The sequence below is a fragment of the Eubalaena glacialis genome, chromosome 13, assembly GCF_028564815.1.
Source record: "Eubalaena glacialis isolate mEubGla1 chromosome 13, mEubGla1.1.hap2.+ XY, whole genome shotgun sequence".
NCBI lineage: Eukaryota > Metazoa > Chordata > Mammalia > Artiodactyla > Balaenidae > Eubalaena > Eubalaena glacialis.
Genome location: NC_083728.1, coordinates 77042984 through 77060875, shown reverse-complemented (window position 1 = coordinate 77060875; position 17892 = coordinate 77042984). Strand labels below are relative to the sequence as shown.

General features: G+C 40.5%; 1 protein-coding gene across 3 annotated transcripts in view; it reads left to right on the top strand.

Moving 5' to 3' along the window:
* Positions 1-7375: 7375 nt before the first annotated feature.
* The window catches only part of NSMCE1 (NSE1 homolog, SMC5-SMC6 complex component), a 35420-nt gene continuing 24903 nt past the window's right edge, over positions 7376-17892 (top strand). The window contains exons 1-2 of one of the 3 annotated variants that reach the window (XM_061210231.1): positions 7376-7447; positions 14425-14571. In XM_061210231.1, coding sequence (XP_061066214.1) covers positions 14436-14571 — 136 coding nt within the window. In that variant the 5' untranslated portion in view covers positions 7376-7447; positions 14425-14435. Of the gene's footprint in view, positions 7448-7604; positions 7943-9263; positions 9331-14424; positions 14572-17892 lie in introns of those variants that run through there. The other 2 variants (XM_061210232.1, XM_061210230.1) reach the window with 2 other exon arrangements.

Genomic DNA, 17892 nt, shown 5'->3' with positions numbered 1-17892 from the left:
AGAGCATGTGCCATGGGACGTGTGAATAAATTTAAGTGTTTTCTAAATCAGTCCTGCTCCAACTTTGACGTGCTTGCGATTCAGCTGGGGATCTTGTTAAAATGCAGATTCTGCTCCAGTAGGTCAGGGTGGGGCCTCAGACTCATCCTGTGAGATGTCCCACAAGCTCCCAGGTGATGCTGACGCTGCTAGTACATGGACCACCTTGGAAGACCAAATGTAGAATGTTCCTTATGTGATCAGAACCGTCACTGCAATTCAAGAGCTCTTAAAAGGCCTACTTGAGACCACACTGAATTTGGAGTTTTGATCAGCTTGCCCTGAATTCAACCTTTGATAAGTTTTCTTTTTAAGTCAGTTAGGAAATCACTATGACCTTGAATCTTATCTGAAAATCACTTCTCTCGTAATTTCACTCTTTAGAAAATAGTTGAGAGCACAGACACAGGCAAAACAGAGGCCTGAGAAAATAGGTGTATCTAATTCTAAATGTGTTCACTTTACTAATATTTAGCTTTATTATTATTATTTGCCACTTTTCCAACATTTATTTGCTCAGGCCAGGGGACGTTAAAAGAAGGCAGTTAGAAGAAGAGATTAGGACTGCTGGTAGCTTGACAGAGGGAAGAAGATGGAAATACTGTAAAAAGCTGATGCTACAGTTACAAACTTGGGGTATTTCATGCAAAGGCAAAAAGCCCTAGAAGTAGTAATTGTCCTCAAAGACTTCCCTGTACTCATCAAGAAAAGTCATTATTGGCTTAAAACGGCAGATAAGTATTTTAGAATTATTAATACAGAAAATAGAAAACTTTTAAAATGTTAGTGTGTAAAGGGATAATCTAGTTGTATGGAAAATTCCTTTCTGTATAACAAATCTTGGATGATGCTAGATAAATATGGTTGTAACTATATCCCAATTTTTATAGTGTCAATTTCATTATATCTAAAATCTTCATGATCACAGACTCTATTTTGAAAAATAATATTTCTCATGAATAGAAGACATGCTTTTCGAGAAAAGTTGGAAAATATAAGAAAGTGACATGAAAAAAAATTTACCTGTAATCCCCCCAATGAGGGCTATCCATCGATAATATTTTAGTATATATTCTTCTAGTTCTCTAGTTTTCTCTTTCTCTGAAAATATTGTGCATTATGGTTTTTTTCTGACCTCAAGTATTCTTTGAAAACATGATTTTCAGGCTGAATAATGTTCTGCAGAATTTTAACTTATGCCAACCATCCTCCTTTTTAATTATATGGAGACATTTAAATTGTTGCCATTTTCCTCTGATGGAATTAAGGCTATGATGTACTTCTTTGTACATTAACCTTTGTGTGAGTCTCTGATTATGTCCTCAGATTCCTAGAAGTGGACTTATGAGGTCAAAGAACATAATATGTCTAGGCTCGTCATGGGCACAGCCAAATTGCCCTTTATGAAGATTGAACAGTCTACACTGCCCTGCAGCATGCACATTTCTCAGTCCACTGTTGGACTCTAAATAGGGATCGTTTTTAAAGCTGACCTTTGGGGGCTGTCTCCATCCTTCTAAGATAAGGGATGAGTAGAGGGGAATCACTTTCCCTTTCTGCTCCACAAATTCATACCCATTTCCTCCACCGGATCAAACTTCAAATGTAATGAATCCCCAAATTATGTGAGTAATAGATGCTAAAGAGGACTGTCATGAAAAAATGAAAAGGGTTTAACCTTTCTACTTTCTTCTCCATTTATTGCCATGTACTTTAAAAAATTAAAATGTGGTTTTCATTCTTTTTCTTATTTTCACTCTTCCTATTAGAAATTAAAAATAAATACAGAAAAGTGAAAGAGAGAAAAATGACAGTCATCCATTTTCCCACCATCCAACATTAACCACTGTTAAGATTTTGGCACATTTACCTCTATCCCCTTTTTTAAAGGGGATGTTTGGAAAATTATACAAACTCTATATGAATATATGGTTTTACTATTTTAAGATTATCATATTACAGATAAACCTCAAGACTTCTTTATTTTCTACCTCATCCCACACCCCTTCCCCCTTCCTAGAGGCCCTCTAGTTACAGTTTTGTGGCAATATTTCCAATCCTTAAAAAGAAAATACTTTTATATGCATATATTTATCTATTGGAAATACAAACTATTCCCGTTATGCATTTCATCAATTTTGCATAAATGGTAATCCTGTTGCATCCTTTTGTATCTTGCTTTTTTCCCACTCCATTCTATGCTTTTAAGATTCATCCGCGGAAATACTTGTGAGTCAATTCATCCTTTTTAATGTTACACAATTATCTATTGCACGTGAATATTTTGCTTTTTCATTTCTCTATTAAAGATGTTTTCTTTTTTTCCCTCTATTGCCAACACTGTGGCAGCAAACCTCCTCAAGAGCACAAGGGAAGTTTTCTCCAGTTAATTTCCTAGAAGTGGAGCTGATAGATGAGCTTTTTCTATTTCAGGAACACCAAATTGCTCTCCAGAGCAGCTATAATATTTACAACTCCACCATATACGTACCAGAATACTGGTCTCCTCTCACCCTTGGCAACGTTTTGTCATTCTTATGGGGGAAAATCGGTATCTCTTTGTTTTTATTTCCAAGTAATAATAAGGTTGAACATCTTTCTACACATTTTGCAGCCATTTGAATTTCCTCTTCTGGAAGATACACTGGGAGACTCAGTTTTTGCAACCATGTTTGTAATATAGATGGAGCTGACATTTTCTTTAACTCTGCTGTTCTCATTTTGGTATCAAGTTTAGACTAGCCTCATAGAATGTGTTGGATCGACTACTCTATCTTGTTCACATTCCAGGGCAGTTTGTGTAATACAGTTTTGTTCTTCTCATTTTTTGTGTATCACTCCAGTAAAACTATTTCGGTCTAGGCATTTTGGCAGTTGGAGCCAGTCTTCTATACTACCTTTTCAAGTTCATTGATGATTGTTCATCTACTTCTCTTCTTTTTGGACCAAGTTTTGTAATTTGTATTTTTGTCAAAAATTAACCCTTTTATCTAGGTTTTCAAATGTATTGGCATAAAGTTGTTCATTGTGTACTCTGATGTTTTCTAACATTTTTACTCTATCTGGTGTCTCCTCTGCCATTTATAACATTGCCTATGTGTATCATTTTCTTGATCAGTCTTATTAGGAGTTTGTCTATTTTATTTGTCTTTAACAGAACGTTGGGTTTTGGTTTCCATAATAAACTTCATTTTGCTTTTTAAAAATTGCTTTCCCTTTTGTTGTCTCTTCGGTTTTTATTTTTCTACCTCTTAAATGCAACACTTAAATTTTGTTTTCTTGCTTTGTAATAAGTACCCTTAAGGCTATAAATCCCTCCTCTAATTGTTGTTTTAGTTAGATCCCACAAGTTTTATGTCTCACAAGTTTTATGTCAGGCTTTTTTTGTCATTCATTTCTAAATATTTTATAATTTTTTTATTGGTTTTCTTTTCAAGCCATGTGTATTCTTCAGTTACCAAATGTATGTTCTTTTTCTTTCTTTTTCTAAATTTAATTAATTAATATAAATTTTTCGCTGCATTGGGTCTTCTTTGCTGCGTGCAGGCTTTCTCTAGTTGAAGAGAGAGGGGGCTACTATTCACTGCGGTGTGCGGGCTTCTCATTGCGGTGGCTTCTCTTGTTGCGGAGCATGGGCTCTAGGCGCATGGGCTTCAGTAGTTGTGGCACGCAGGCTCAGTAGTTGTGGCTCTTGGGCTCTAGAGTGCAGGCTCAGTAGTTGTGGCGCATGGGCTTAGTTGCTCTGCAGCATGTGTGATCTTCCGGACCAGGGCTCGAACCCATGTCCCCTGCATTGGCAGGCGGATTCTTTTTTTTTAGAATTTTTTTTAAAAAATTAATTAATTAATTAATTAATTTTCGGCTGTGTTGGGTCTTCGTTTCTGTGCGAGGGCTTTCTCTAGTTGCGGCAAGCAGGGGCCACTCTTCATCGCGGTGCATGGGCCTCTCACTGTCACGGCCTCTCTTGTTACAGAGCACAGGCTCCAGACGCGCAGGCTCAGTAGTTGTGGCTCATGGGCCTAGTTGCTCCGCGGCATGTGGGATCTTCCCAGACCAGGGCTCGAACCTGTGTCCCCTGCATTGGCAGGCAGATTCTCAACCACTGCGCCACCAGGGAAGCCCTGGCAGGGGGATTCTTAACCACTGCGCCACCAGGGAAGTCCCTGTTGTTTTTCTTTTAAAAATGTATTATAAAATCTTTCAAAATACAAAAAGATATAAAAAAATAATGAATTGGGTATTCAGCTTAAGAAATAAAACTCAAATGTATGCTGATAATTTTCAATTTTACTTTTCATAAGTAAAAGATGCACGTGATAAAAAACAAATCACTTTGTCTTGCTGGTCCCCTCCTGAGAAGCAACTGCAGTTACTAATTTAAGGTGTATTCTTGTGAGTTGAATAGGTTTCTTTTTGGCTCTCTTTTTGTTGTTGATTTTTAATTTTACTTTGTTGCGGTTTGTGAATACAGTCTGTAGATTCTTTGGAATTTAAGCTTCCTTTGTGGGCCAGTGCATAGTCAATTTCTGTAAATGTTTCAACTGTGTTTGACACTAACAGGTGTGCTAACGTTCTTTGTCTAAAATACAAAACTGATCTCATCACTTCCTCTCTGATAGCTTCTGTGCTCCTCGGGTTAAAGACCCACTGCCTTAGCCTATGATTTGGCCCCAAGCTTCCTCTTTAGCCAAGCCCTCAGTCACCTCTCTTTGATACAACACATTTACAGACATGTAGCTCTTGTACCTTTTAGGGTCAACTTTCAGAAGCAATGCTTGAACTGTCAGAGTTGTCCTGTAGCAGACAGTCCAATGCCTGACAACGCAAAGGTTCTATTAGATACTCAATGAGTCAGCCAGAGAATGGGCTGTCTTCTGAGGATGGAGTTATGCTGAGACAGGACAGTCACCCAGTGGTGGGTTACTCACTCCCTCATCATGAACTCTAATCCTTACTCACTACTCGCTCCTCCTGAACCCAACCTGCCTCACTGAGGCCTCTGGTTGCAGTACCCTCCATGTCAATTTCTCAGCACTTTCCCTCCTCCCTCCCTCTGCCTGCCCATCATGGTGGATCACTTCAAAGGCCCTCCCACCAACGCCTCCAGTTGCTTTGCCTTCTAGAGTCAGTGGCATATGCCCAACCAAGACCCACCCCAGGATGAATCCACACTAAGCTTCTGCTCTGAGGCCCCTGACACGCGAACGGGAGATTGTGTGTGTGTGGGGGGAGGGGAATCGGGTAAGTGACTGTCCTGTCTACACATTTAAGGTTTCAACCTTTGCTGGAACCTCACTTTTGCATTCCCTTCGGCCTCTGTTCCAAACCTTTTGACTCCTCTCAAGTCCCCTAGCATCTCCCCAGCCCCTTTATTCAGCAGAATGATAGTTTGCTAATTTATGGAGAAAATAGAATACATCAGGGGTGAGCCTTTATTTAAACATTTTCACTTCCTTTCCTTCTGTTTCAGAGCGTCTCTCTTCCTCCTTAGGGTAAAAGTAATCCTGTCTCCATATGTCCTTGACCCCATCCTCTCCTGTCTCCCCTGTTTTTATTCTACTTTTCCCCTCTGCTCCTGTGTCTCCCCTTCCCAAACCATCCTTCCCAAAAGTAGTCAGCACCCCCGACCTCAGCTTCCATGCATCCACTCCTATCGGAGGCCAACCTAGCTTCTTCCCCTCTCTATGGGCTCTAACTGGCCATCAGACTCTAAACTCGGGTCACATCTTTCTTGCCCTCTCCAGAGCGCTGAAGATCCCGACCACTCCCTGCTTCTCAAAACTCTCTCCTACCTATTTTGCCCCTGATACCACTCTGTCTTGAATCTCTTTCTTGTCTTTCTACCTTCTTTCTTGTCCCTTTGATCCTGAAATGTCCCCAGCGTTTTCTACTCATGGTCCTCAGTTTTTATTTCTCCACACACACCAGGAAAGCACACAATTCATTACGAAGGGGTGTAGTCTCTACCAAGCTCCGAACAAGCACTGCCATGGGAGAATGCTGGCTGATTGTCACTACATTGCCTCATTTTTCAAGAGCTGTCAGATACCCTAGGGTTTTACGTGAAATGCCTCAACTTTAAATATAGATTATGAATTGAAAGTTTGCCAAAACTGTGCAGAGTAAATAAAACATGGATGGTCTCATTAGGGCTGTTCTTTTCTTATTCGACTGCCCCTAGGACAATTTATAAGGTACTTTATTAGTAATGGAAGTTCACATTTATTGAGGATTTACTATGTGCCAGACACACCTCTGAGTGGTTTGCATGTATTAACTCATTCAATCTTCACAACAATCCCATCAACAAAGTGCTATTATTATCCTGCTTTATAGAGGGAGCAAACTGAGGCAGAGAGCTTCAGTACTTTGCCCTGGGTCTCAGAGATCTTGAGTTTAAGAACCAGGTTTCAAATCCAGACAGTCCAGCTCCAGAGCTCAAGTTTTTAACCACAGTACTCTGCTGGTTTCCTCCCGCAGTAGATGAGAAAACTGAGGACCAGAGAGATTGAGAAGTTGTCCAAGACCACAGGAGTGGTAACCGGCCAAGTAGGGACTTGAAGATATCATCACAGGGATAGACACTTGCACTTTCTACTGGTCTATAATTAGTTACCTGTTACCTGTTGCCCCTGCTAGACTGCACGACCAGCTCTCAGACCAGGGACTGGAATACAAACGTTTGTTAAAATGAGTGCCCTGGAAACGCAAAACAGTCCGTTCACCTCTGTTAATAACTTCATTTACTTCTCACAACAGTGCCCAGGTAGGACAGTAGCTAACATTTAATCAGCACTTCCATGTGCCGTTATCTCTTAAAACCTCACAAACACACTATTTCATAGGGACTATTATTATCCCTACTAGACAGAAGAAGAACCTGAGGCTCAGTGCAGCTCCGTGACTTGCCCGAGATCTGGCAACTAGTAAGCGACAGAGTCAGGATTCTAGCGCGCGCTATAAGACAACAGAGGCCTCTTTCTTGACCATGAGGCCACACTGTCAGTTCTACAGATGGGAAAACTGAGGCCCGGGACAGGGCACTAACGTCCTGGGAATGGGAATCGCGCCCATTGAGGGGGGCATACTGCACTCTTGCTCTTCCCCCTCTTGGGCCGCGGGGTGCCACTGCGGAGCGGGAGGCGGAGGACAAGAAGCGGAAGCCCTTTCCCATAAGGTACCGAGAGCCGCTTAGATGCGCTAACTCCCGCCCTAACTCAAGGATCCCGCGACTCCAAGGCAACGGCGCGGGCTGGAGAACAGGAAGTGAGTCACCCGGTGGGAGGGACAAATCTGCTACAGTCACCAATGGGAGCGCCGCGTCCGCGTTCGCCCCGCCCCGAGGGAGGGGCCGAGCCCGCCTTTTTGCCTTCGCCGCCGGCAGTGTGGGCTGCGCTTGGGCGCTGCGGTGGGTAATCGGGGCGTGGGGGCGCGAGGCTGACAGGGAAGGAAGAGGGCCGCTCAGGAAGGCGAGGGGCGGACGGCCGGTGGGGGTCAGGCCCCGGGGGTCGGTCCGCGTGCTGTGTCGCAGTGTGGCTCCGGGGCCCGGGGGCTGGGGCTTCTCAATTCCTGATGGGGAAACTGAGGCCCCGAGAGGGGCGGCAGAGCTAGGTAGACCGGAAGCTAGCCCATCACACGCAGACAGACATTTTAAAAACGTAATATTAGGTGAAAAAATACTTTAAATCATAATATTAGTTGAAAAAGCAAAATACAAAATTCTGTCTAAACTGAATACGTAAAGTAGGGCCTTCACTGACCACCCTCTTAGTCTCGCCGGCCTCTGTGCTCCCGCTCTATTTTGGGTACAGAACTTCTTACTTTGTACAAGTCCACAGCCCCTTATTTTAAAGCCCTGAGGCTGGATGTGTTTAGAATCCCGAATTTCTCGGATTTTCGAAAGGTAATATGGCGCATATATTATATGTTCTGTCATATCTTCAGCGGGGTCTGGGGCAACGTCTTGTGATCAAATACATTACTTTTCTCACAGCTAAATATGTGCGTATTTACGCGAAGGGGGTAAACAACCATAAATAGTCTCACCTTAGGTCAGATCAGGTTTTCAAACTTAGGAGATTAGTTTTGAGAACTTTCGAGATTTGAGAATTGCAGATGAGGGACCTGGATCATAATTTTATCGTTCACTCATATTTCTCACTAATTCGGACTCAGGCTGCCACAGTTCCTCACCCTGCTTTTTGTATGGTCACTTCCCTGTCTCCATTTCTAACGCTGTGTCGCCTTGTGCCCTCTCAGCCTCAGTTTCCTCATCTGTAAAATGGGGTCAGTAATGCTTTCCTCATAAGGTTCTGGGGAGGATGAAATGAGACTGTGAATGTGAAACATTAATACTGTGTCTAGCACTTGGCACAGATAGTTATGTTTGAGATTTGCTTATTCCACAAACATTTCTATTTTTAAATTATTTGAATGGTGATATACCCTCCTTTCATAGAGGCAACTGACTTCTCTGCATAAACAAGCCTATATGTATCTTTCACCCTCATTTTCCCACCCCTTTTCCCCAAATTATAGCATTGTATACTGTTCTATACCTCCTTCTTATTAACATTTATTTTGGCTGTTCCTTAACATACTTATATAATTTTCTTTTTTTTTTTATTAAGATAAGTTACCCATCTATAAAAATGTGCGATATAAGTTTGAAGAACAAAAGCACAGTGAACACCCATCCACACACCACCCAAGTTAAGAAATAGTACATTGTCATATCCTCAAAGCCTCCACTGAATCCTTTTCTTCCCTCCCTAAAGATAACTACTGCCCTAAATATTGTGTTATCATTCCCTTGTTTTTCCTTGTACTTTTTAGTATCTATGTATCTCTCATGAATGCAGTGTACGGTTTTGCTAGTTTTTAGATTTTATATAAATGGGATCTGAATATATATTTTGTGTGACTTGATTTTTGCACATAACATTACATTTATGAGATGCATCCATGTTACTATGAGTAGCTCTACTTCATTGCTGTTTTGAATTCCATGGTATGATTATAAAGTCTTTATGTAGGTGTTCTTCAGTTGATTGGCACTTATACTGTTGCCAGATTTTTGCTATTACATCATGCTTCATAAACATACTTCCTGGGGTAAATGTGGAAGTTTCTGTAAGGTATATATACCTAATAGTAGATTTCTGGGGATAACAGATTTTTAGTGATATCAAATCAATGTCTGAAGTGGTTATAAGGGCTTATACTCTACCAGCAGTGGATGAAAGTTTCAGCCTCAGCCATTCTTAAGAATTTATGCCTTTCTGGTGACAGGTAAGACATTAATCACTATGGTTTTAATACTCATTTGCCTGATGACATTGAACATTTCTTTATGTATTTATTAGTCATTTGTGCATTCTCTTCATAAATTTTCTCTTGCTCATTTTTCTCTTACATTGCCTTCCCCTTACTGATTTGTAAGATTTCTTTATATATTCTGAATCTTTTGTGTGTGGCTTAAATGTGTTTCAGATACCTTCAAGTTTGAGCTTGTGTTTTGTCTCTCTGTCTCTCTCTGTCTCTGTCTCTCTCTCCCCCACTTTCTGTATTTTTGATGAACAGAGGATCTTAATTTTAACAAAATCGGATTTATCAGTATATTCTTTTATGGTTTGTACTTTTCATATCTTTTAAAGAAATTCTGCTTTCCCTACCTTTGGGTCATAAAGATATACTCCTATATTGTTGTCTAAAAGTTTTATTGTGTTTCCTTTCTTATGACCTTAATCCTCAAGAATTGAGTTTTGTGCATAATGTGAAGTAAGGGTCTAGTTTTATTTTTTTTCACATATGAATAATGGGTTGTTCTGGCACCTTTCATTGAAAAGTCTGCTTTGATCTGGAGTTCCATTTCTTCAACATATCACGTATCCATATATGTATACATTTCTATTTCTTAGTTGTCTGTTCTGTTCCATTGGTCTTATTTGTCCATTTCTGTACCATTATCACCCTTTATTCATTACTCTACCTGTATAATAAGTCGTGGTACCTGGTAGGACAAGTCCTCCTGCCTTTATCTTCTCTAAGAATGTCTTTGCTGCTTTGCCTTTACATTTTCTATGTAAATTTTAGAACCATCTTGTCAAATCACACACAGACATGTACACAAAGCCTGTGAGGATTTTGATTGGAATTGTATTGATTCAATTGCATTGGATCAATTTGGATTTTAAAGTGATTGCTTTGAACATTTCATCCTTAAGTGTTATGTGTGCTGTGGGTTTTTGTAGAAGTTTCCTTCTATTCCAAGTTAAAGAGTTTTTAGTATGAACAAATGTTGAATTTTATCAACTATATTTTCTGCATCTATTAAGAAATTGTATCATTTTCTTAAATGATACAATTGTATCTTAGATACAATTGTATCTGTATTGTAATCATCTATTAAGATGATTGTATGCTTTTTCTGCTTTCTATTAATGTGGTGGCTCACACTGATTGGTTTTTCTCTCCTGCCACAGCAGGAGATTTATTGAGATATTATTGACATATGACATTTTTTTTAAACATCTTTATTGGAGTGTAATTGCTTTACAATGGTTTGTTAGTTTCTGCTTTATAACAAAGTGAGTCAGTTATACATATACATATATCCCCATATCCCCTCCCTCTTGCGTCTCCCTCCCTCCCACCCTCCCTATCCCACCCCTCTAGGTGGTCACAAAGCACCGAGCTGATCTCCCTGTGCTATGCAGCTGCTTCCCACTAGCTATCTATTTTACATTTGATAGTGTATATATGTCCATGCCACTCTCTCACTTCGTCCCAGCTTACCCTTCCCCCTCCCCGTATCCTCAAGTCCATTCTCTAGTAGGTCTGCGTCTTTATGCCCGTCTTGCCCCTAGGTTCTTTATGACCATTTTTTTGGTTTGTTTTTTAGATTCCATATATATGTGTTAGCATACGGTATTTGTTTTTCTCTTTCTGACTTACTTCACTCTGTATGACAGACTCTATGTCCATCCACCTCACTGCAAATAACTCAATTTCTTTTCTTTTTATGACATATGACATTTGATGGACTTTCAGATGTTTAACCATTGCTGGGATAAACCACACTATATCGTCCTTTTTACATTGCTAGATTCGGTGTGTTAACATTTTTGCTATGTTCATGAAAGATAACGGATTTTCATTTTACCTTCTTTTGAAGTCTTTGTTAGGTTTCAGTGCCCAACTTATGTCAGCCTCATCAGATGCTTTGGGGATGGTTTGTTCTTTTTCTGGCTCTGGGATAGTTTATGTAACATTTGAAGTGATTTGTTTCTAGAATGTTTGGTAGGATTTCTTGATAAATCCATTGGGACCTGAAGTGTTCTTTGTGGGAAGATAAATTTCCCATAAAATGTCTTTAATGGTTATGAAATTGTTTAGGTTTTTAAATTATCTTTAGTCAGTTTTGAATGAATTTCCTATGACTTTGTACATATTTAAAATACAGATTATTTTAAGTTGTCTATAATATCTTTTTAAAATGTTTGTGTCTGCAATTAGTTTCCCTTTTTCATTCCAAATATTATTTATTTATAAGTTTTCTCTCTCTTGGAAAATCTTGTCAGAGGTTTGTCACATTTATTAAGTGTTTTCAAAGAATAATTCTGGTTTTATTGATCTTTTCAGATATGCATTTATTTTCTATTTCATTAATTTCTGGTCTTTATTATTTTCTTTCTTTAACGTTCTTTGGATTTAATTTGCTGTTATTATTTTTATAGCTTCTTCAGATGGATGTCTAACTCACTAATTTTCACACCCCCCTCCCAAAATATATATATATATAAACATTTAAGGCTATTAATTTCTCTCTACTGTTTTAGTTGCCTCCCACCAATTTCTATGAGTAATATTTTATTTTCAGTTCAAAATATTTTCTGATTTCCATTAACAATTCCTCTTTGATAAAGGATTATTTAGGAGTGTGTTTCTTAAATTTTAAACAGTTTTTCTACTTTTCTTTCTGTTTCTGGTTCCCACCTTTATTGCATTGCAGTCAGAGAACATGTTCTGTATGAGACCAGTCTTTTACAGTTTGCTAAGACTTGCTTTCTGACCCATATGTGGCAATTTGCAAAACTGTTCCAGGTATGCTTGAAGATTGTGTATTCTGTGGCTGTTGAGTACAATGTTTTATGCATGTCCATCACATTAAGCTTTTTGTTGTGTTTTACAAATCTTCTCTATACACACATTTTTTGTTCATTCATCAGTGATGGAGAGGGATATGTTAGAATCTCCCACTATGGTTATGGATTTGTATGTTTATTTTCGTAGGTCTGTTAATTGTTCTGAGGTTCTGTTATTATGTGCTTAAATATTTAAAATTGTTATGGCTTCTTTGGAACTGAACCTTTTTATCATTTTATGGGGACCATCCTTATCTCTAGTAATGCTTTCTGCCTTAAAGTCTATTTTGTGTCCTATTAATATAGCCACACCAGCTCTCTTTTGGTTAGTTCACAGAGTGTATATTTTCCTATCCTTTTACTGTAAATTTTTTGGTATTCTTATGTTTTAGAAGTAACTGCTATGTCATATAGCTAGGTTTTATTAATTATTCAATTTGACAAGTTTTTGATCTGGTTTAACAGCCTGGCTCTATCATCTACTTAAAGACCCTTAGTTTGGAAAGCATGAATCTCCAGAGTTTCTAGGATAAAAGTCCAAATTCCTCAGCCCAGCATATTCTGTTCTTGTGTCTGGAACAATCACTGGCAAATAAGGGGTACTCAATACCTAAAACTAGAATGGATGAATGAAGGTACCTGATCCTAGTGATAGGAAGTAGACTTGGCAGGACTTGGGGGCTGGCTGGATCTCGTCAGCCTCAGAGAAGAGCAGGATCAGGGTTTGATGCTCAGGTCTGTGGTGTCTGTATGTCTGCGTGGACTGTAGCACCCAAACCAGATGATTCTCGGAGAGGACTCGGGGGGAGGAAGGGGTCGAGGAAGGAGAAGATGAGTCTGGTTTGGGATTGGTTGAGGTTGAGATGCTGGTGAGATATTCTCGAGGAGAGCTAGCAGGCAGTCAGAGAAGCTGGTCATGAGATGGTACATCTTCCCAGCTCTGAGGCCCAGCTGATGATGCCGTTTAAAAAGAACAGTAACTAGCCTTCTTGCGTATCTCCTAGTGCTAGTTCTTGGCAAACCCTTGGTAGTCATATCTCATTTAAACTGCATCTTATTCTTTAAAGATTGTATTATCCCCATTTTATAGAAGAAAAGACTGAGATTAAGCATATTAGCTAAAAATGTGTCTGTGTTATATTTGCCTAAGGTAACAGCGACTTTCTTATAAGATCATGGCATCACCTGAAGTGGATGTTAAAACCTCAGAATTTCAAGCCCCTCTGCAGTCAGAACCTCCAGAAAAGACCTGGGGATCTGCATTTTTAATACGCAGGTTAGGTGATTCTTAAGATCAGGCGGGTCTGGCAGGCACAGGTCTCAAAGCCACCTGTGGCTCACCCTGAGGTCTTAGCCGCTGCACTGCGCCACCTCTCTGTGGCAGGGGCAGGCTTTTTGATCAGGGCTTGTGCAGTCCTTTTATCAGCTCTGATCTTTGTGGTTTGTGGAAAGATAGCATTTTAGTAGAGAGCAGGAGATTTTGAAAAACACCCTGCAGTCCTAGCATGACAGTTGTTTTATTAGTGGTTTGGGAAAGGGGAAGGAAACTAGCATTTATTAAGTGTTTACTAGTAGTTCTCTAAGCAGTGAAAGTTATTGTGATTTTATAGTGAGAAATGGGGCCTCAGCTAAATTTATCCCAGGCCATAGATCTGGTAGGAGGCTGAGCCAAGTTTCAGACCCAAAAGTGTCTACTAGTAAAAATAGCTAAAATTTTTTTTTAGTGTCTAGTCTGTTACCATGCTCTTATATGTATTTTTTTAATTGAGGTATAGTTGATATACAATATTATATAAGTTTCAGGTGTACAACAGAGTGATTCACAATTTTTAAAGGTTATACTCCATTTATAGTTGTTATAGGCTTTTATGTGTATTTACTCATTTAATCCTCATAGTAATTCTAGGGAAGACGTTTCTATCACTATTGTCACTTAACAGATCAGAAACTGAAGCACGTGGAGGGTAAGTGTCCCCGTTTCACACACCTCCGTGGTGGAGCCGCCTGTGAATCCAGGCTTTCTGGCTGCTTCCAGAGTCCACACTTCTCACTACTGCCCAGTACTAATTTGCCTCACCCCTGACTCGTGTCCTTTTCATCTTTGTACTATTCATCGTGATGAACTAGATTTTAAAAACCATAACACACTTTTATCTGTTAATGTAAATTGGAACGGACCGTGGAACGTTGCTTTTGGTGTGCTCAGACATGACTGGATTGCCTTTGCTTCTTTTTTTAGTTCCTCCATCCATGCAGGGCAGCACGAGGAGAATGGGCGTCATGACTGATGTCCACCGGCGATTCCTCCAGCTGCTGATGACTCACGGCGTGCTGGAGGAGTGGGACGTCCAGCGCTTGCAGAAGCACTGCTATAAGGTCCATGACCGTGAGTATCGTTTCCCTGTTCCCAGGCTGCTCTGCCACCGTGTGATCAGGGGGGCTAGTGACACTGGACTAATACCATGTACCCAGTCAACCGATACTGCCGACCTGGGCGTTCAAGTCTCTCACCATCTCGTGCCAGCCCACCTTTCTCATCTCATCTTCAACTTTTTATTTTTTTTAAAGTAAATCTGACATTTAGCCCAGTGGCTAAGAACTTGGACTCTGAAGCTGGATAGTCGTGGTTCACACCAAAGCTCTAGCACCTTCTCCAGTCCAAGTTGCTTCATCTCTATAATGAGGATAATTATTTGTACTTCACACCTGGGGTGGTTCAGAGGCTTAAGAGACATAATACTTACAAAACGCCTGGCACGGAAGGCGCTGCATTGGCTATTGATAGGAAGAGGGCACCTTAGCACAGGGGTGAAGGGCACAGCCTTGGACTTGGCCATATTGGTAAAGTGCCATCCCTGCCCTGTGCCAGCTGTGGGCATTGGGAGCATCTTCTCAGTGGGTTGTTGGGAGGGGTAAATAAGATAACACATGCGGAGCACTTAGAGACAGGACCTGGTTTCAATAACTGGAGGTAGCGGTAGAAGCAAGAGGATCCATTCTGATAGATGAGTGAAATCAGTATTGGTAGATCTTATTGAGTGAGTGTCAGTATGGGTAGATCTTGTTGAGTGAAAAGGAAAGTTGATAAATTATACCTGTTGTATGATGTCATTGTGCTAAGTGTTTTTGTAAAACTTCATGATCTTTATTGTTCACGAATACATACATCTGTGTGTAAAAATATAAAAGTGGATTCTGGAAGGATGTGCAGTACACCGTAAGGTGCTTGCCTTTGGGGAGAGGAGGAGCGGGCTCGTTTTGTCACTAGAAATCAAAGGATACTTCATCGTTACCCTGTTTTGTTCTTTTATTTAAAGAAAGACTTAAACATGGCATTGTCAGCATAGTCTAATGGTTGTCCTTCTGATTGATTAACAGGAATTTAAGTATTTGTTTTTTATTCTATGTTTTTGTCTTTCTGTATTTTTAATTTTCAAAAGAAGTAGTCAGCTAAGTCGAGAGGGGTGGGGAAAGGTGTGGGAGGGGCCCTGGGTGCACCGGTGAAGGGACCCAAGACGAGGTGCCACATTTCGAGAACTGCAGTCTGTGGCCTGACAGAGGCAGAAGCCAGATCCCTAGGAGCTGAGGGCGGAAGGGCAGTAAGAGGGAGGACAGTGAGTAGAGAAGCAGTACCTTCCTGATGTGTAGAAGAAGGAAGACTTAAGAAGGTGGCATTTAGAGAAGAGGCCGGGTTTGAAGCGGCTGCTCCAGTGAGGTGTTCACGGGAAATTCTGGGAGCTGGATGGTGCACATCAACAAATTAAAAGCTTGGAGGGGCCCTACAGTAAGGAATCCTTTTAAACTCTGTTTAATCTTCCGTGTCCAAACTTAACTGACCTACAAACCTTGGGAAACTCTGGACAAGAACATAGGCCGTGTGGGAAGAGAACAGGTTCTTGTGGTACGTAGGTTTACAGGTTATGAAGAACTCATAATTGTACACCATAGTAATGGGTTTTGTTTTTTTTTTTAAATTTAATTCTGTGGACATTGCAGACTTCTAGAAGGATTTGAAGCAGGAGAGTGACATAATGATTGCTGTGTTTGAGACTCTCCTTCTGGTGAAAATATGTTTGCTCGAATTGCCTGTACTGTGGTGGATCGGGGTCTTTGGTGAGAGCCTCCTTTATGGAAGGGGAATATTACATCTGTCAAGCTACCTTCTCTTGCTCTTTAAAAAACACAGCAGGACTTTAAACCTGGCCCTCAATGTCCTTTAGTGATGGGCAGAATCATGCTTTTCTTAATTTTACCTACGTGACAGTTCCTTTTCCCTTTTAGTTTCTCATCTAAGTCTTGAGTGTGAGCTTCATTGTTGACGGGGAAGTTTCAGAGCTCACTGCAAGGAGCTATAGGATGCCTAAGTACTTAGAATGAAAGTGTTTTTGCCTTTATTTGACCTTTAAAGTTGTCATGACCTAATTTAGGAAAGTCCTGTAAAATGTGTCTAGGAATTGATTTATTCTTCACGCTTTATGTACCATTTCTGGGCATCAAGATATGGTTATGGCTAGGGTAGCCAGGATAGAACTATCGGTGTTTTCTCCCATCCTTCATTAAAAAAAAAAAGAGAGAGAGAAAAGCTTGTTTCCAAGTGTTAATGTTATTTGAGAGATTTTTAAACTGAGGGATGATGGAATGAAATTATCTAAAATTAAGTAAAAACTTGTAAGACCAATATTATTAATCTCCTATCTTTTGAAGAGATTCCTAGGAAATTCCCCTTTTGCCAACTAGAAAAATATTCAGGTTCTCAGAGAATGATGAAACAAAGGAGTATTTGAAACTGCAAGTTTCAGTTTCCCAGAGCATTTGTCCCTTTTATCAAAGCACTTCCTATTCTGGGCTCTTGCTTGGGCTCTCCTTTTACTGTCATTAGGGGAAGACCAACTCCCCACATCTCCTGGCTAGTGAAGAATTTTGATTTTTTTTCTGATGTCCTGGTATAAAGCCTTGGCCTTTCTTCCTGGCATTGGAGCACCTTAGATTTTGAACCAGGGCTTGTGTACAAGCATGTGGCCATCCAGCACCATTTCCTGAGACTCTCCAGTGGGCCAGGCCTCTGTGCAAGGACTGATGACACAGATAAACTTTTGCTTCGCCTTGGGTTTCGTGAGTCAGACATGGAATCAGACACGGAATCAGACGATTCCAGTATGAGCCCCCTTGATGGCAGTAGGTACAGGAGGCCTGGGGAGTGGTGGTTAAGGAGACTTGGATTTGAGGATTTCCACTTTAGACCAAGATGGAGTAACAGGGACTGATTTACCTTCCTGTCTGAAACAATCAAAAGATGGACAAAAACATGCAACACTGGACGTTAGTCAGTGAAGGACAGTGATCTCTTGAGAGGTTTTTCCCTCTTGACACCAAATATGCATTTTTTTCCCAGCACTACCTCCCCAGTTCTCTGGACACCAACTTGGGTGTCCAAGAACTCAATTCAGTTCTGACACTACCTACCTGGAGTTAGAGTCAGATCCCACCAGTGAGGGGCTTAGTCCCACGAGACTGCCCCTACTTATGATGCCAGTCTCAAGTCCTGGGCCACCCATACTTCTGACTGGCTATAAATCAGGGTTCTCATGATGCCCTCCTCAGGTTCAATACATTGGTAGAATGGCTCACGGAACTCAGGAAGACACTTTACTTGCATTTGCTGGTTTACTATAAAGGATACAACTCAAGAACAGCCATATGGATAAGA